The 19,357-nt window shown below is 40.4% G+C and overlaps 1 protein-coding gene across 3 annotated transcripts in view; it reads right to left on the bottom strand.

The window, feature by feature from the left end:
* Nucleotides 1-3,814: 3,814 nt before the first annotated feature.
* The window catches only part of med30 (mediator complex subunit 30), a 47,882-nt gene continuing 32,339 nt past the window's right edge, over nucleotides 3,815-19,357 (bottom strand). For 2 of the 3 annotated variants that reach the window (XM_005748662.1, XM_005748663.1), the window contains exons 5-6: nucleotides 5,049-5,132; nucleotides 3,815-4,221 (exon numbers count right to left, since the gene is read on the bottom strand). In XM_005748662.1, coding sequence (XP_005748719.1) covers nucleotides 4,150-4,221; nucleotides 5,049-5,132 — 156 coding nt within the window. In that variant the 3' untranslated portion in view covers nucleotides 3,815-4,149. Of the gene's footprint in view, nucleotides 4,222-4,712; nucleotides 5,133-19,357 lie in introns of those variants that run through there. The other variant, XM_005748664.1, reaches the window with a different exon arrangement.

Here is a 19,357-nt window from a genome sequence, read left to right on the forward strand (position 1 = left end):
CCCAAATAGAGTCGTGTGCAGTTTTCACAGGACCGTATGCAGTTTAGTTCTCTGAGGTTTACTTTTGTTTATGCGCAGCTCTCTAAAGGGCCAACCACAGCATTTCATTCGGGTTGACATCTGGACTTTGGACCATTGCAACTCCTTGATTTTCTTTTTGAGCTGTTCTTTTGTACCCAAAAAGTTGATTCTGTTCATTTTTGGGGGGGATTTCCTTACCTGGATGATTGAGCACATATCAAGACTGTTCTGTTGTAGATTCCATGCTGTGTTTGGGCCCATTGTCCTGTTACTTTACACAATTTGGACAAAACTGTCAGGAAAGATTGCCTCAACTTCGACTGTGGATCGCTGTGGGATACAGAGGAGTTCATGGTCGACTCAGTGGCTGTAAAGGTGCCCAGATCATCAGCTCTCCACCTCAGTGCTTCACAGCTTATATGAGGTGTTTGTGCTGATATGTTCTTTGGCTTTAACTACTGACAATGCTGTGCTTTGGGGCCAAACGGCTCCATTTAAGTCTTGTCTTTCCAAATGACATCATTTTAGAGAGAACCCTTCCAAACTAGCCATACTTTTTTGAATTGTACTGTCATGACCTTAGCATCTAACATGTTCACTGAGGCCTGTAGCTTTTGTTGTCTCTCAGCATTGTATGGTCTGACCTTGGGGTGAATTTGCTGCAACCTCCACTGGGAATCCTGTGGTGTTGTGTTTTGATTTGATTTGATTGAATCTTTATTTTGAACATGTTGAAAAAGTACAACAAAATAGAATTAAAAGAGACAAATGAACAAAGCAAAACAAAAGGAAAACGAGCAACCACAACTCCAAATAAAGTTCATGTTCAAAAAGGAGCAGGAAGAAGCATAAGCTTATGTTAACACACACCTGAATGCTTTAGACCCGCAAACTTCCAAAACTTCTTTTACAGAGGTGCTCACAGTTAGTCAAGTCATTTTGATTAGCAGCACCTCGATGCTTTCATTCCTCTGGAAGACAAAAAGGTTTACTTTTCATCTTCCAGACAGGAAGGACGTAATAAAGGATATTACATGTCCCAGTGTCTGAGGATTACTTTTTCCCGAACAGACGCTGCAACAACACTGATGATTTGTTTGTGCTTGCTTTTGTGCACACGTTGTCAACAGCCGAGTGCAACCCTGCACATTTTTTTTTATTAATTTCATCATCTGTGACAGAGTGTGCACGGACAAGTACTCAGCCCCTGACCTCTGCCTCAGCTGAATGTGAACACACTCCATTTGTACAGTAATAATAGTCCCTCGATGCTGCATTGCCCTCTGCGATATAATAACCACCCCAGTATTAGACCACTGAGGAGGGGTTTATTAGTCACTACTCAGAGCATTGATTTCCCCCCACAATGCTGAAAGCCTTCTCACTGCTCCAAAGCTGCATCTGTCCCTCTGCGTCTCCCTGAGGACAATAGCCTCATAACACATCTAAGATACGACCCCAGCTTTGTTCTGAATTATTAAAAGCACCCATATCAGACACTGATATTCTCATGCATATCTGTGACCTGACAGCAGTGCCGTATTTGTGCGTGTGTGTGTGTGTGTGGATTTGTTGCCACGAACATGTACTCAGATTTAAGCTCATGTTTCATGTTTGGTTGAATAAGGCCCTTTGTGAGTTCTTCTCACTGCTTCTTTCTTTTCTGATCTATAAATGAGGCTTTTTTTAAACTGAGGCTGGAATCACAGGACACCAACAGAGACCAAAAAGCTCTGACGAGTTGATCTGGCACTCCTCTTATCAGAGCAGGGCCTTTATTTATCAAGCATCTCACAGTAAGAAATCACTTCTAATTGGCCGAAGGTTTTTAAGAGTGACGCGCTTTAAGCTTCTAAGAAGAAAAACCCACATTATATGAAATGGCTCTTATCTTCTCTAATATTTATGAGAGATTGAGACATGTGCAAACATGTTTGGAGTCACAAGCAGATGGTGTTCAGGCTGAAACGTGCGTTTGAAGCACATGTCATTAATGACTTAAAGCTTATTAAAATGAGGAATTCTTTTATGGACTTTGTGGGAGATTCAGCAGGGTGAATGCAGCTTTGATTCGATTCCAATCACAACCGGTGTTTTTGTTATTTTCCTGGTGCAGCTTTGCGGATATTTTTGTTATATTTCCAAACTCTTTGGAGCGAATTAACGAAAAACGAGCTGCATGATTTTTTTAAGAGTGGTGATGTTAAACTTGTTTTACATACAGCTCACTGTGATCTTAAGTGGGCCGGAACAGTGAAACTCCCCTTTCAGTCAGCGTAAAGAAGTTTAACGAAATCAAATTACACTGAGATATTGTAAGAAAAGAAAAAGAAGTGCAATTCCAACTTCACAAAAATGCTGCTCTATTACCAGAATGGGAAAAAAAAAATCTATCAGCACTGTAAGAAATACTGTAATTGAGTTAAAACACTAAAATTTATGCCCTTGTTTGCATTTTCCAAAGATGTGCGCACGTGCAGAGGGCCGGATTGGACTCTTATACGGGCTGATTCTGGTCCCTGGGCCTTTTGTTTGAGACCTCTGGTTTAGTTACTGACAGCTGACCTTTACCTAAGATGTAGTTATATTGAGTGACATTTTTCCAACAGTGGGTAGATGAGCTATAATTGGCCTCACCTGTAATAATACACCAGATGATTTGAAATATCAACTGGACTTTTATGAAGAGGAGAAATTCTGTCTTCAATAAAGACACACTCACGCACAGTAAAAGCACGCTGCGGTCCAGTGATTGGACCAGACTGCATATAAAAAGAAGTGATGTAGCCTCCGGGTCTGATAAGTGAAGCAAATGCCTAAGTGCCATATTTCTAAGGTTTTAGGGCCAAATATAATGACCTCACTCTTGTCTGAACTGTAAAGGTGGTTAGCGCTGTTGCCTCACAGTAAGAAGGTACTGGGCTCAAATCCACCATCTGGCCGGGGCCTTCCTACGTCAAGTTGTCTGTGCTCTGGCTTCCTCACCCAGTTCAAAGACATGCAGTTTGTAGGATTAGGTTAACTGGTGGCTCTAAATTACCTACAGGTGTGAATGGCTGTCTGTCTCTCTGTGACAGCCCTACAGGCAGTGTATCCTGCCTCTTACTCCATGGCAGCTGGGGCTGACTTCAACAATGCAGGAAATTAGAGCTCACCCAGGCCTTTAAGAAATGCCTTTAGTTTAGTTTAACCAACTGATTTGAGTGACTGCATGGATAAATAAAGCTGGGATTCATCTGATTAGCCATGAAAATGGATGTTGTGCTTTGTAATACTACCACTTAAGAGAAGTATGTACAATATAAAAATTAAAGGTCCCAGCACAGAACCCTGAGGAACTCCATGACTCGCTGTGTGAGAAAGATTCCTCATTTACATCCACAAACTGGTATCAAATGCTGTACTGAGGTCCAGCAGAAGCACACAAATGAATTTACCATCAGAGAGTATGAGGAGGGTCCATTAGTAACCTTCAGTTGTGCTTCCCTCAGCGTTAAAACAGCAACACTGTGGGAAATGCTTAATGAAAATACAGATTAAATAAATCGAAAAAAAGAGTGATTCAAAAAATAAAATCACAGGAAGATTTAGTTCAGTTGTTATAGGATTACGGATGTAAATAAGCTGTTTTACTAAAATCTTGTTTGTACACTTGGCATACTAATGTTCTTGAACATGTGTTGTCCCCATTACTTACAAGAAAATGAAAATTGGAACCAGATAATCGGTTGGATTAAAATACAAGCTAACATCCACTTTAAAAAGATCAACATATTCACAATAAGACTCGTGATTTTGCCACAGTGTTTTTTCTTATTGAAGTTCTCAAGTACAATATACATTTGTAACATAGGCATGTAACAGAATATAAGGATTAAATAGAATATATCAATTTCTCTACAGGCATAAACCCTCTATTGAGCTAGCAGCTACAGACAGATAAAACATTAACTCTTCAGATTAACTGAGAAGGAAAAAAATGCTGATTGTAATGTTGAATGTCGAGGTAGACAGAATCTTTTCTGCCATGCTGATGACACCGGTGCCCTCCATCCCCTGGCTCCTCCATGGGATGTCTTGCCCTCATTTGTCTCCTCTTGTGTATCCTCTGTTCTTTAATGTCTTCTTTTAGAAGCCTTTTGATATTGCTAGAGTACCAATTCCTTCTGTGAAGCACTGCTTCAGCCAGTCTGTGGTAACCTGTCATAGATCCAGTTTAAGAACCCATCACAATCCATTATCTGTAGTCCATGTGTACCTGTGGATGTCCTACATACAAGGTGCAATCAAAAAAAATCTGAGCTTGTGCCCGTTGAGAAAGAATCGACTGAGACATTGATTATGTGAATGTGAACGGGTGATTAAATTAACTTTTGTGAGTCAGGGGTCATTGATATTTTTGTATCCACGTGCAGGTGCACATTTATGCCGTGAAACAGGCACAGTGTCTCAGAGTCTGCAAGCAGATCTATCAACAGACTCCAGAATGAGCCAAAATCTGTCTCGCAGATCATCGATTTTAGTTGGCTGTTTTGCTTTGCCTTAACAACTAAACAGGTTGTTTTTGCAGGAGAAGAACCTAAAGTGCCAAAGCATGAAGTGCAGAACAAAGAGCATGCTTTGCATTGTTTTCTTCAACATTCAGTGTGTGCACTGTGAATTCATCCACAGTGTCAAACTGTCAATGAGGTCTGAGAAGATTCAACCAACACAAACTTTGGCACGACGGCAGCTCGGTGGTTCGTGGTGACATTGCACAGGTTCTTTGGCCACACTGACACACCCACTACCCACCCTATGCCTCGTGTTGTTGCTGAACAAGTAAGTCCCTACAAGCTGTTTGCTTAGATCATCCTTGCTCACAAAATGAGCTTCATATTAAGCAACAGCTGTTATTTGGAAGCTGTGGATGAGATGCAGCCTGTCCTAAAGACTACTTTACTTTTAAAGATTTTATAGATACCGTCTCTAAACTTTCTGATTGCACCTTGTACACGTGTGTTTGTGTGTGTGGCTCAGCTCCTGACAGCCAGCATGGAGTTGATCTCCCAGATGAGGTTGCGGAGTTGGTCCATGATCTGTTTCAGGTGCTGGTTCTTCTGCTTCAGCTTCTGTAGGAAAAACATAGAAAAGAGATGGGAAAAAGCATGTTTTAGATACAAAAGCAATAAAAACTACAAATGTGAGAGCAGTTTGGTTACTGAAAAAAAAAAAGGCCTGCTTAAACAGTGTAAAACCAACAAAGCAATTATATACACACACAAATAATTACAGATTTGTTTGCAGCTACTACCCACAACAACACAAACGCTGATTCATACCATTTACTATGAACACTGTAAATCCTTGTAACATAAATTACTTAACAAACGCTACTGAAGAAAAATAAATTCCAGATGTGATCTCGCTCCTAATGACGCTGCCACTTTGCCGCTCCCATTAGAAAACAAGCAGGTTCTAACCACAAAGTCTGGCTCGACAAATATTTTCAAAATTAGTATTAGTCAGTTATTCTGAAGGCAAATAAAATGTTAAAATACGCACACACACACAACTTTTGACTGGGAAAGGCTTTTAGTGGGGACACTGCTGATACTTGGGCTGGTATCAAAAATCACTGCCAGATTTGGGAGTGGTTTAGAAAAACGTCACGGTAAAAGGCGCAGGATTACGTCACTTATTCCTCCGTTCTACAGGGCTCAATTGTTCCTACAAAATGAGACACATGGTGGCAATGTGCAGCTTGTTCCTTAATTAAGATAAACAACCCGCTTTAACCCTCGAGGGGCTTAGTTTGTATTTAACTGGTTCCTCCAAAAATCTGCACCGTAAGACACAAGCAGGTTGCGGATATAATTTTTTTAAGCACGCCATGCTTCGGTAAACTCAAAATAACATTATCAATAATTTAAATGGTAGAAAGTGAATTTCCAATATTTTATTCATTTTTCAATGAAATAAAGTGTTTTGTTTCTTCAAACTTGGCCTCTGACAAACAAAAGTACAGCTGAGTGCTTTTCTGGTTGTTTGTGTGTGGTGAAACCCTAGAGGGTTAATTCGAGTCAATCATTCATCCACCATCCTGCTGCTATAAATGATCGGCAAAATAAAAAATGTGCATTTCTCTGCAGCTGAAGATTGTCTCCAACAATGAACCATTTAATCCCCGTCTGTCATAAACTACGGAGCCCCCACCTTTTGGTTAAAAATGATCCTTGCTGTACTTAAACATTTTGGTGGTTTTAATCTTATTGCTAAGAAAAACAGTGCCAATATCTAGCAGGCATCACGTTTACCTTGTTCAACATCTTACTTTACTGTATTAACATGCTCACATTTACTAATTAGCATCAGTTCCTTTGTGAAGCTGAGTGGTGTAGGCAATCAACATCTGATTGTGAGAATTCGTCCTGGATTGTGGAGAAAAATCAGCACTAAATGCAACTGCCTGTTTCCTGAGCTGCGCAGAATAAGAAGCTTGTTTTTCACCTGAAAAGCTGTTAAGTCACAACAACTCCACACTATACGGTGTAGTCTGTGGAAACAGAAGAGCTGTGTAGGTGCTGCTCTCTCTAATTCAGACTTCAGATGTACAGCTGCTCAAGTGGTGATTATAACTGTCAACTGAACAATTCATAATCAACCGCATTAAGTGAAGAATTGAATAAAATACATTAGGAAATGTAAGGTTAGTAGCTGATGTCAAAAAACATATTCAAAATACAAACTGCCCATTGCTTAGACCAGGGGTAGGCAACGCCAGGCCTCGAGTGCTGGTGTCCTGGAGGTTTTAGATGTGTCCATGATCCATCACAGCTGATTTAAAGGGCTAAATGACTCCTCAGCATTTCTTGAAGTTCTCCAGAGGCCTGGTAATGAACTCATCATTTGATTCAGGTGTGTTAACCCAGGGTGTGATCTAAAACCTGCAGGACACCGGCACTCGAGGCCTGGAGTTGCCTACCCCTGGCTTAGACCCAGCAGGGCGTCGGTTTAAGCCGAGTGAGCTACCGGGCTGAAAATATACTGGCAGAAAACCTAAGAAAAAATCAAAACTCACAAAATGTCACTTTCATTGAGTGAAAATAAAACTGTGGTCAAGATGAAACCAACAAATAATTCAACAACCATGCAACGGAAGCGAATTCACAAACCAACTTATGTTTAGGACAGGGGTGTCCAACTCCAGGCCTCAAGGGCCGGAGTCCTGCAGGTTTTAGATCTCACCCTGGGTCAAACACACCTGAATCAAATGATTAGTTCATTACCAGGCCTCTGGAGAACTTCAAGACATGTTGAGGAGGTAATTTAGCCATTTAAATCATTTATCTCACTGGCTTGATCTAGAACTCAAATATTCAAAAGGTTTCAACAAAGCTGTGAGGCTGAAAAATGAAGCCAAAAAGTGCAGTCTCTGTAACGGCTGGCTCCAGTCCTCACAGACTCCCATGTTAAAGCTTCCAGCAGTAATGCCATTTCATTTTTGACTTTCTGCTTTTCTTCAGATTAGTTTCCTGCTAGAGGCCAGACTGGAAAATCAACACGGGGTTGGACCATCAGGGGTGGACAAATATTAATAATATTCCCAAGGGGCTACAAGGGAAACTGGGACTCTTGCGGAGGGCCATCCCAACGAACTAAATTCATCTTAATATTAATTTTTATCTCTTTATCTTTTTCTGAACTGCTACTGGTACGAGTAAATGTTAGAATTAGACCCCAGTTGAGGTCCCTTGAGGAAATTAACTGCAGAGCGTTGTGGATGGACAGAACATGTGAAATGTGTTTTGTTTTCCTCTTTCTGAAATGTGTATGGCAGGAGGCTTAATAAAAGCTTCAAAGCCACATTTAACTCCAGGTATTTCTCCCGCACACAATAAACAAAGTTTCCTCACCTGCCTGCTGACATCTCTCCCAAACACTCCCTGCTTCAGCTCACTTCATCAATCCTCGCCCCACTAATCGCTAAACTAACACACGCATCTGGCCTGTTTCGGGAGGGTACCGGTACATCGCAGAGCAGCAAACAACACAATCTCCCAGTTAGTCACTCAGGGTTTTGTTCGCTGATTGCCTCTAAATGCCGCACCAAGATCTCTAAGTCAACAGCTGCCATGGACTGAAGTGCCTCATTGCCCAAGCTTTATACATAAACAAATAATAGCTCCTGAGCTGCTGTTGCTGGAGAGCCAGAAGAATAAAAGTGAGTACAGCTGCCAAATGTGCGTTGCCTTTTGAAAAAATAACTCTGCCATTTGGAGGTTTGGGCAAATCAAGCAGCAGCAGTACATCACAGCGACTCGCTCAGCCGCTTCTCCTCTGATAGATATCCAGAGTGAGTGAGGGGGAGAGAAAGAGGAGAGCTCCTTCACTCAGGAGCTACTGTATCTGCAGTGCAGTGAAATCTATTAAGATTAAATCCATCTCACTCTCTCGCTAACACTCCTTTAGCCATGACTAATTACCAGCCATTTTTGCAGCGCAGATAACACCTTGAGCAATCGATTTCACACAGCTCTTTTAATATCAACTGTTTAGCTGATTGTCCTTGAAGATATTCCACAGTGGAACATTTGGAAGCCTTCCAGTCTTTCTCCCCCTCACTCTTCCCCTCTCTCTGGGGGGCTCTAAAAGCATCTCAAGCTCTCTTACTCCATCCTACCTTCTATCTCTCCAACTTACACTTTGAGTCTTAAGTGTGTGTGTGTGTGTGAGAAGATGGCAGTGAGTGTGTATTAAAAGGGATATGCCTCATTAATCTGACAAGCAAGTCTTGAAATAACTCGGTCATTTACGTATTAATGAGACGATACCCAGAGTCTTTGTAATCTCCCTCCAAGAATACAACGTTGCTCCCCTTTTTAAAAAAAAAAATGAAACACTTTTTGCTCCATGAAGCTTCAAAAAAAGGAGCTGCACTCAGAAATATGTTTTTCATCTTGCTTTTAAAGAATAAAACAGCCACATATGGCTTCAAAGATGCATTTTTTGTCTTCACTTTTGAATACAGACTCTTCCACAAAATTGTGCCCTATGCTTTCTTTGAAAGCAGGCAATAAAATTATACATTTTTCACAGTGGAAATAAGACTATAGAGGCAGCAAAGCCTTCACAGCACATTTATTATAAAAGGCTCGCTGGCATATCTTGATATATGAATAACAAGACTGCTATTATCACAGTAATGATTCGGCAACCTCAGGGAGATATAATTCCATTCATAACCTCATAATTAGCGGAACTCTAATCCTTCACACCTATAATGCAATATTTGGAGAAAGGGTTTACAATAGAGAACAAAGAACTCTGAACTGTCTCCTCTTTGTCTGAATTACCAGGCGTTTTGCACACACTTCAGGAATCCAGCAAATACGCGCCCTCATTTCTCTATGTTTGGACCCACAACAATGTTCTGATGTCCTTTCAATCCACAGCAAAAGCACTGACAGGCCATCGCCCACTGCAGGGTGGCCAGTCAACAACTCATGTCTGTCTGAGTCCTGTCTCCGAGGGCCTCCTGCAGACTGGGAGACTTCCTACCTGCTTCGTATAACCTGGAAACGCTGGTAGTAGTCTGCGGTAGAGCTTAAAAGAACAGCGACCTGAGATAGAAACTGTGATTGGCACGCCCAGAAGAGAAGCAGCGAGATGAGGGGAGTGAAAATAATGGTCCAGAACAAGTGTTTAGGTTGTGATGTGTGTGTGTGTGTGTGTGTGTACATGGAAAGGGTGGGAGGATAAGGGTGTGTTTGTGTGCATCAGTCTCTGTCGTGCAGGTGATTTATCCACAGTTTTTACTTTGGACGTTAAAAATCAGAATCAAGACATCTGTGGTTTGCAGAAATCAATGATTCAAAAGGAGAACGCAAGTCACGCTGTTACGTTAAAAAAAAGGCTTTTACTTTATCTGCTGTGCGGACAGAAAGCCACTGCAGCCGCGATCACCGTTTATCACAGAAGCTCGGTGCTGTTTGCAGGTTCTGTATTTGAACATAATAACACTGCAGCCAAAGCCATGTAACAACTGCCTCATCTTACTGCATATAAAGGGGAATATGGCAGAGGTTGACAGGTTTTAGATTTGGAAAAAGAGTGAATCAATACTCAGCAAAGGTCAAATAAATATGATTTTTATAGAGAGAATAAAGTCAGGTCAGTGCATCGCTAGTATGGGTACCCAACTGAGTGAATTTGTTAGTGTGTGTGTGTGTGTGTGTGTGGAATCTGAGAGTAGGAAGAGAAGGTCATGCTAATGTCCAACTGCAGGACGCTCTGAGGTGCACTTGCAGAACATCTGGGCAGAGGACAGGCCGGGGTGAGATGTGTTTTTCAAAGCACAGGCAAGTTGCACGCAGAATGAGCCTTGTAAACAAGTCACATGGACTCACAGAGCTGTTTATCGGACACAGTTTTGGGAACACATCATCTAAAGAGATTAAACATTTTGGCAGCAGTGGGAGAAATCCAATTCCCATCCCTGTAACCTCCACTAAGTATGAAAGACATGTCAGAGTACCTGTCTGTGTTGTACTTTACCTCTGATTTATACACAGTAATAGCAAATTTCTATTTAAAAAAAGAAGAAGAAAAAAACATGCTTATGAAGACAGAGAAACCAGAGCCAAAGAGCAGCGTGACCTTTTTTTTAAATCTTACTTTTAAAAAAACACGTTATTTTGAAGAAGACAGAACATGCAGCAGAACAAATGAGTAATAAAACCAAAAGAAAGAACAAAAGCATTATTGTATTATATATAATACTAAAGAGTACGACTTTGTGTGTGCAGGAGTGATATATCTATAATGTAGTATATTAACCTTTACAGGACTGAGTGGAGGATATATAATACTATAGATGTTTGCTATTAGCTGTTAGCTGAGCTGTTAAATCATTACACAGGTCATATTATTGTGTCTTTATATTGTTTTGTGGGTTATTTCTGTTTATGTTGTGTTTTATTGCGTTTTCGCATTTTTCTATTTGCTGGCGTTTCGTTAAGTTCCAATGCGTTTGACCTCCCAGGGCTACTGTATAATACGCTCATGTTCCCTTCTATACTTCAGACACTTCATAAGATTCTCGTGTTGTTCTTTGATATGAAAGTGACACAGATAAGACGAGCAGCTACAGTATCTGTGTCACTGTACGCTGCTGCTCTGTAAAGAAAAGAAAACCATCCTATACATGCTCTGAGCCACACACTGATGAGATCCATCAGTATCTGTAGCTTTTATCCAGACAGTATCTGGTATCTTATTCACCATCAACTTAAAAAAAAACTACCAGTTTGGATCTCATGGAGAAAATGACCATTGATTATTCAGAGGTCGGCTGAATATGTCTGAAAATGATGAGATGTACAAATAAAGGACACGAAATGGAGAGTGGACACATGAGGTCTTGGTTACCGAGCCATATACCAGTTTGTTTAATGGATGAAGGATATTTCTCTGTCTCTTCCATCCCTGTCTGCCTTTCTCTGATTTCCTACATCACGCTCCCCATCCGCCCCACTCGTCCAAACTAGATCAAAGCTGCTGTCCCCGGTAGACAAGTGAAAGACAGAAGTAAAAGGGGAGGAAAAAAATGAATTTTTCATCGAAATCACTACATTAAAATTCAGTTCCACTGAAAGTTTGCCACAAGAGAAGCTCTAACGACTATATCTGTGTGTCATGTCAAGACAGATTCTGACTCAGGCCACCAAAGGACATTCCCTGACCTGAAATCCATTAGTGACAAATATATTCATACATTCACATCAGTGTAGGCCCACTGGAGATTGCTTTCGATTAAAGTGAATAGCTTTGCGCACCTTCAATACGGCATTCATCAACAGTCAGGCGCAACAACTCAGCACAAAACCTAAATCTGTAAACACTCGGGATTTGTCGAATGTAGGCCATCAAACAACAGGGCGTCTCCAGGGTTATCGAGCTTGATAATTGTCATCTCTATATGAATTAATTCTGCTGCATTATTTCTGTGTTAAAGCTGACTGGGGAGGGGTTATTTTTATCCCTTAGACATTACAGAAAAATCGAGCTAATCTGACAATTATATTACTGTGTGAATAGGATGAAGTATTCACCTGCTTTTTAACCATTTACCGTGTTTCATCTGCAATTAAAAACACGACCACCACACTTCTTTGAGCACATTAAAATCTCTTGTGGGCTTTTTGATGAAGGGCTGGAAAGAAAAGACTTCAATTAAAAAAAAATAATACTACACACACACACACACAGAGGAATGTAGCAAGTGAAGCAAAAACCTGCCTTCACTCAGGATTCTTCTGCTAATCCGGCCTGTCGCCGACAACTCAAATCACAGCTTTTACTCCAATGGATCTGGCTGGGAATTACAAGTGTAAGTGTCTGTGAGTGAGGAGAAGGGATTAGAGAAGAGAAGAGAAGAGAAGATGGGAGACCTTTTTACCCTTTTTTAAACAGTCATATGAATGATTTTTCATGACATATGACCGCTTCTATATCATCATTTGCAACTATTACCATCCACACACTCAAAATCCTTTGATCTTTTTCATCATGCCTGACATCAGCCATTATAAATCATAAAATAAATTAAAACCTTCAAACACTGTCAGTCCAGCGAGAGAGCAGCAGGTATTCATGCTCTTACTCCTTCGAAAAATAATGCGAAATCACTTTCTGGGGGTTGTTTTATTTGTTTGTTTGTTTAACCAGAACTGGATGATACTCCAATCATAATTTACTGCCTTCCAAATATATGGTTTTCCACTTGGTTTAAAAAAGAGAGACTTGTGCTTCCCATCTGGTTGTGCTAACACTGTACTGAGCTTTCACTGCAGACAGGGCTCAGGCACCTCCTCCACACACCATGAACCAAGCGAGGTAAAGACACAGAAAGGTTTTAATCAAGACTAAGGTGGTTTGGAAGAATCAGTCCAAATGGAGTTTGTGTCAAAGCAGCACTTCAGAACCAACAAACCTTGTGTTTGACTTTGGTCAAAAAACATTCCTCAACAAAAGTGACATTAAATCTAAGCCAAAAGCAGGTATCCTTTTAGGGACCGACTCTATAGCTAGGTATGCAGACAAGCATTTCTGAATGTACAACATGTTAACCCAGCAGCAGACGACACACTGTGTGACACTCCAGCCATCTAGAGTAAACTGAGGCTACAATTGACACAAGCCCACCCAAATTAGACAATAGAAGATTAGATAATTATTGCCTGGTCTGATGAGTCTCAATATCTGCTTTGTTCAGATCCCTTAGTACTAACAGAACATCATTCATGTCCATCCCTTTATGACCACAGTGTACCCATCTTCTACCCAACCAGGTAATGTATCAAAGCTCAGGTCATCCCAAACAGCTTTCTTGAACGCAACAGTGACTTCACCGTACTCGAATGGCCTCCACAGGCACCAGATCTCAGTCCCATAAAGCACCTTTGGGATGTGGTGGAACAGCAACTTTGTAAGTCTGTCATGTCAATCTAAAAGTGTTTCTAACCCAGTGCCAACAAGGTGTACCTAATGAAGTGGCCAGCGAGAGCACTGCAAACCTATATAAAGGAAATATAATGATATACCATAATACTGCCAGAATGTTTTTTAAAAAAAATTACCAAGATAACAAAAAATATTTATTTTAAAGCACAGAAAACCAGCAAGTAGGAAGACATAAAGGAAGGGAAAACCATCTACCTACAAGTTGCTAGCTTACCTAGCATGGGCTAGCGTGCTAGCTCAGAAATTCATCAGCAACACTGGTGTGAAGGCAGTTAGACTGGTGCTTTGTTCTACAGTAAAGTAAACTGACCATGCGGTGTCAGGGCGGTGTCAACTAAAGCTTAACACATTAAAAAGTAAGAAGGCACCACCTTGTGGCTATTCAGTAACTGTGCTTTATAAAGTAATTATTGACAGCGCTGAAGATTACTATAAATTTTAAAATAAAACAACATAAATCATGAGAAAAATGACCCAAATAGTCTAGCTAGCAGTGGGTTTAGCCAGTCATTGATACATATTCGTCTAATCGCCCAACCCACAACTCGAAGTGAACAAAAACAGCTTCTGCCTTTTCCACAAGGTTTGCTAAGGCTAAAGCAAACCCCCTGGCTATCCTCAGACAGCGAGATTGAGATTGGGTGCCTGCGCCGGAGTGAAATTTAATTAAATTTTATTATTCATAACAAGCGTGACAGGAAACATGGAGAAGAGCCACAGCTATGTGTAAAGGTGCTCTTTTTCCCCCAGAATCCAGTGATCCCCTAAATTATGTAGAAATGACTCATTTCCTGAAGGAATTGTAACTCTCGTTCAGGAAGAAGAATTAGGACAAAGCAAACTCATGGGGCCAACACTTTTAGCATCGAGAGTGTCTACAGTAAAAGCTTCCAGGCTCTGTTCTTAAAGTGCTATAATCTCTGTCCATGCAGCCATAACGCTGATGAGCATAAAATCTTTTCGGGACCTTCTACTGATTATTTCGCAACCTAACTTTTGCATATTTATTACAAGTGAATGAAAATGGCTTGGGTAATCAATCATTTAGATTGTTCCACAGAATATGCAGCATGAGTAAAAATAAGCTGCAATGATCTGCAGTCACCAACTCCTTTAAGAACTTAGTTTAAAAGTGGTGCACAGACTAAGTCCACTGGTGATATGTGGCAAACTGCCAGTAACGTGACTGAAAACGTGAGTGTAATAAGGCTATGGGTTGTCCTTTTGGTTATATCATTAATCGCTGCATAACTGAAGCCGCAGATTCCTTACCTCACCTTAGAATGTTTAGTAAGGTGCGAGAATTTCCCTACACTGTTTGATTGCTGATTGCATTTTATGTGCATAAAAATAACAAGTCGAGATATTTATTTGTAAAGCCAACAGGAAATTATTCAAGGACTACTTGAAAAATGATATCTGTATCAAAAATGTAGTTTTTAAAAACAGGGTTGTTCAACTTATTTATCTTTTCATGCTTTGTTCAACATTCCTGTAATATTCAGTCAAATACTTTGTTTGAATTCATTACCTAGTAACACAGTTTCTGTTATAGCTGCTTAAATGTGAGTTATATTATATTTCATTTAGACACAGTTAAGTCAAAAGTTACAGTGATTCTTAATCTGTCTGCATTAATTTATTATTTGTGGTATGGGAAGGTCCCAGCAGCAGGACCCCCAGTCTGGAACAGAGCAGGCATCAGTAATAACAGATAAGGGCTATGCCATATCATCACATTTAATGCGATAAACTGTCACATCACAATATCACTGACATAGAAACACCACGCTTTTATTTTCCCCCAAAACAATGAGGCAAGCCTAGACATGCTGGAAAGCCAGAGCCCATGTCATCACCTACTAAGGATTTTTTTTTTACCTGTAAAGGGAGCTACAAAAAAACAAGCTTGTTTTACCACTCAAGGCAAAAACATAGAATCAAATGCAATAGCTGATAGGTGCACTTCATTTGACAGGTAGAGCAAATAGTGGATGGAAATTACTGACCTTGCTAAAAGAATGGCAACGGAGAGACCAAAAGGTAGAAAATATTTTTCATTAAACATTTTTTATGTGACAATATTGTGGAAGGTTAAGTTACTTTAGTTATTGTTAAACTAAACTATTAAGCAGCTATTTGTAATACTTCTTTTTAAATATTTATGGAAAGCACTACGTGGGCTCATGCTGTATTACAGTGCATAATGCTATAATGCTTCACCTGCTGGCACCTTGTTTCAGTAGATTTATACTTTAAACTCACTGACATCACTAACACTAGCTCACTGATGACGGATGAAAAGCCCTTCATTTATTTGCACTAAGTAAATGCTGCTGCCTGCAAGCGGCACTCACCCAGAAAACATTGGTCAGTATTCATTTTCTATATCATGTTAAATATCATTGCAAATTTCACTGCAAAATTGTGATATAGATTTGAGGCTATAATAAATAGGATATTGATTCAGTGGAGGAGGAGGAGGGGGTGGGCTGGGTGGCAGAGCAGCTTGCAGAGGACACGGCAGCAGTAGGCAGGCTAAAGCTTGAACTTAAAAAGCACACAGTATATGAGATTAGCCAGAGGATGTGCAGGAGGGTATCAGTTGAGCTATCAGCTGTTGTGAACTGGCGCTGAGATCAGCTGTTATCAGCTGACGTGCCAGAATTACAGGCTCGGCTTGACTCCATGCCCGGTTTGTACTAAAGGCAGGCTCACAGTAAAAAAAAAAAAAAAACTTTCACATTTTATCAGTTTTTGAAAAAGTGAGACGTTGATTATTTTTGTATGTGCAGACCCTCTCCTACCTTTCCATGTGCATGTATTTTTACCTAAGAAAGCATTCAAGATTCAAAAGCACAGTCTAGTTTCAGCTATTGCATCTGTTTAATATCATAGCCACTGTGCATCTCTGCGCCCTAGCCAGAGGCTATCCAGTTGACAGCATTTGGAGAGCAGACAGAATATTCATGATGCAACCTCGATGGTATGCGCCAGCACAAACATGACAACACAGAGCATCACAACTGTATCACATGCTGCCAAATAGAAAATATTAACGATGGAAATTTTTACACATAAACAATATAGTTCACATTGCACCACTAAACTAAATGCTTCATGTACATATATATATATATATGATGTATTTGCTCTCGTATCGCTTTGAGCTCACAAATATTGGACATACACGGTGAGTCAATATGTTGGGCAGACACAGCAGGAAACTCATTGATTTCTGCTGTCCAAATTAGACATCGCAGCTCTTGTTTCACAGTGATTAGCGCCGCTTTAGAAAGTCTGCTGCAGTAAATTCCCCTAAGCTGATTAATGTATACGATTCTGAATGAACAATTTAACATGAATGCTTCCAGATTGCACTTGATGATGTGAGTCCATGTGTATTAAAAATGTTCCACCAAAGTAAAATGTCACTCCCTGATAAAACAAAAACAAATTGCCACTCTACGGGAACTTGTAAAAAGCATAAGTGAGTTGGGGGTAAGTAAGAGGCTTACTGCTCTGCGCCCTGCCTGGGGAACCCCGTGACGCTAAATGGGCCCTGGTTTACCATCTGACAGTATACCCACGGGGAGCGAGGCCAGGCAGCTTTAATTTGCCTGACATCAGTTAAAAAAAAGCCTTAATTGACTTTATAAACTTTATGGCTTTTTCCTCAATGGGAAGGTTTAAGTGCAAGTGTGTTTTGTGTTTAGCATGGGCTGTCTCAGGAGAGTAAAGGCCTTTAAAGGGATTCTGAAAGCAGATAAAAGCTTTCTCTTCCAGCAGTGGCAGAAATACAATAGCCATGTTGTCATCCTTGCATACACCTACCAACGGGGTTCTTTCAATACATCCTCAGCATTGAGGTGGAAAGCCTGCAGTGTCAGCCGACTGATGCAGAATGGTTGCAATCGATTCAGTATCTGAGGCTAGTCGCCTCCTCGCTCTCTCCAAAGCATTTGAGTCTCTGCCAGGTAGCCCCATCGATCGGGCTTTCCTCTGTGATTTGGTTCCCAAAAATAATGAATGAGGGCTGAGCGGGTGAAGTGCTGTTGCTTTAAAACTACTGATGGGCAACCATGCAAGCAACTTAACCTCTGGCAAAATTTCACTGAATAATTATTAATTCTTTTTCTTTCTTTCTTTTTTCAAACAAATGCACATGCACGGTACTCTTATATCTTCTCTTGTCATATTTAGCTCATGTGAGCTCCTGAATTGATTGCTAACTGCAGCAGATTGCAGTGTGAAGAGAATGCAAACAGATTAGAAAACAACATAACATTAACATTACATAACAAATGCACGGCTATGAGGGACAATGCCATATTATTTTTAAAACATGATGGTGGGTGATATTAAATTCCACTTAACTGTATTTATATAGTGGCAGAGACATGCTGGGACAAATGCATTACATTATGTGTTCTGCTTGGTCTGTGCAACGTTTTTATTTAGAAGCCTGAGCATATTCTTTAGACCGCTCTTTTGTTTGACCTCCTCCCCTGTTCTCCAGCTGTGCTGTGCAGCTTTTCATGACTCACATCAAAAATAGACAAGGTGTATGTTTTTAGTAGAGGAGAGAAAAGCTTTTGGCACGCTTCTAAAACATTCTGCAGAACATAGTAGAAAAACCCAATTACTTCACTTTCTTCTTGTTTGCTTTTAAGCATTTTCCCCCTTTGCAATCATCTTGATAATGTACCTATTAAAGAGGGCTGGTAAGTATACAGAGGCAGAATCCTGTAAGTATAAAGTTATAAATATGAGTTACTCAGTTTTAGCCAAACTGTAGCTGTGAGACAGATGGCCTCACATTTGACCCTCGAATACTTTGATATACAGAGGTCAGGGTCGACTCATTGTCTGCAAAGCACCCAAGTTCTGTGTCTGCAAAATAAACCCAAATCATCACCCACCATCACCGTGCCTGACAGCTGGGATGAAGTGTTTCTGTTTATATTTAGTTTTCTCCAAGAATGTCGCCGTGCATTATGGTGAATCATCTCCACTTTGGTCTTTTCTGTCCAAGTGTTTGTTACAGAAGGCTTGTGGTTTGTTAAGCTGCATCTTAGCAAAGCAGTGCAGCCATGTTCATTTTAGAGAGAAGATGTTTTCTCCTGGAAATCCTTCCAAACAAGTCAGGCTTGTTCAGTGTTTTTCTAACTGGACTGTCATGAACTTTAACATGTAACATGCTAACTGAGGCTTACAAAGAGTCTTCTGAAAACTCTTTGTCACATGTCTGCATATATTGTACTGCCATTTACTGTATTCACCTTTGTATATATGATATTTTATCTTTTTTCTTTCATAAACTGTCATCAAAACAAAAAAAGGAAGAAACCCGTCCAGCCATTTTATGCTTTCATATTCACAATTCCCATGTTAATATCAATTCCCATAATATTCCCATATTAACAGCAATCAAAAAGACTGACTTGTTTTGACTGATCAATATCAGTTAGGCTCTGCCTGGAGACACAAACGTAAACAGCTACAGTCAGCTGAACCTGTGCTGCTAACTAGCTAGCTTATTGACACGGTCTAAAGAGGAGAGGTGAATGTGGAAGTAGCTTCGGAGAGCTGACACCGGCTCTGCAGGCTTGCTGCAGAGTTGGCTTGTAGCGGATGATGTGCGAGTTTTCTGTTTATTTACCTATTAGTGTTTGTTTGTACCTCTCAAACATATAAATTGCTCATGCTATGTGCACTTAATGGGTTTGTGTGAACATGTGAGAAGTGAGAGCTTGAAGCCAGTATTTGAAGAGCGATACCCCGCCGTCTCAATCTCAGAGCAGACAGGACCTGTTTCTTTCATCTCTCTCAG

Source organism: Pundamilia nyererei, unplaced genomic scaffold, assembly GCF_000239375.1.
Source record: "Pundamilia nyererei isolate P.nyererei 1_Seehausen unplaced genomic scaffold, PunNye1.0 scaffold00226, whole genome shotgun sequence".
NCBI lineage: Eukaryota > Metazoa > Chordata > Actinopteri > Cichliformes > Cichlidae > Pundamilia > Pundamilia nyererei.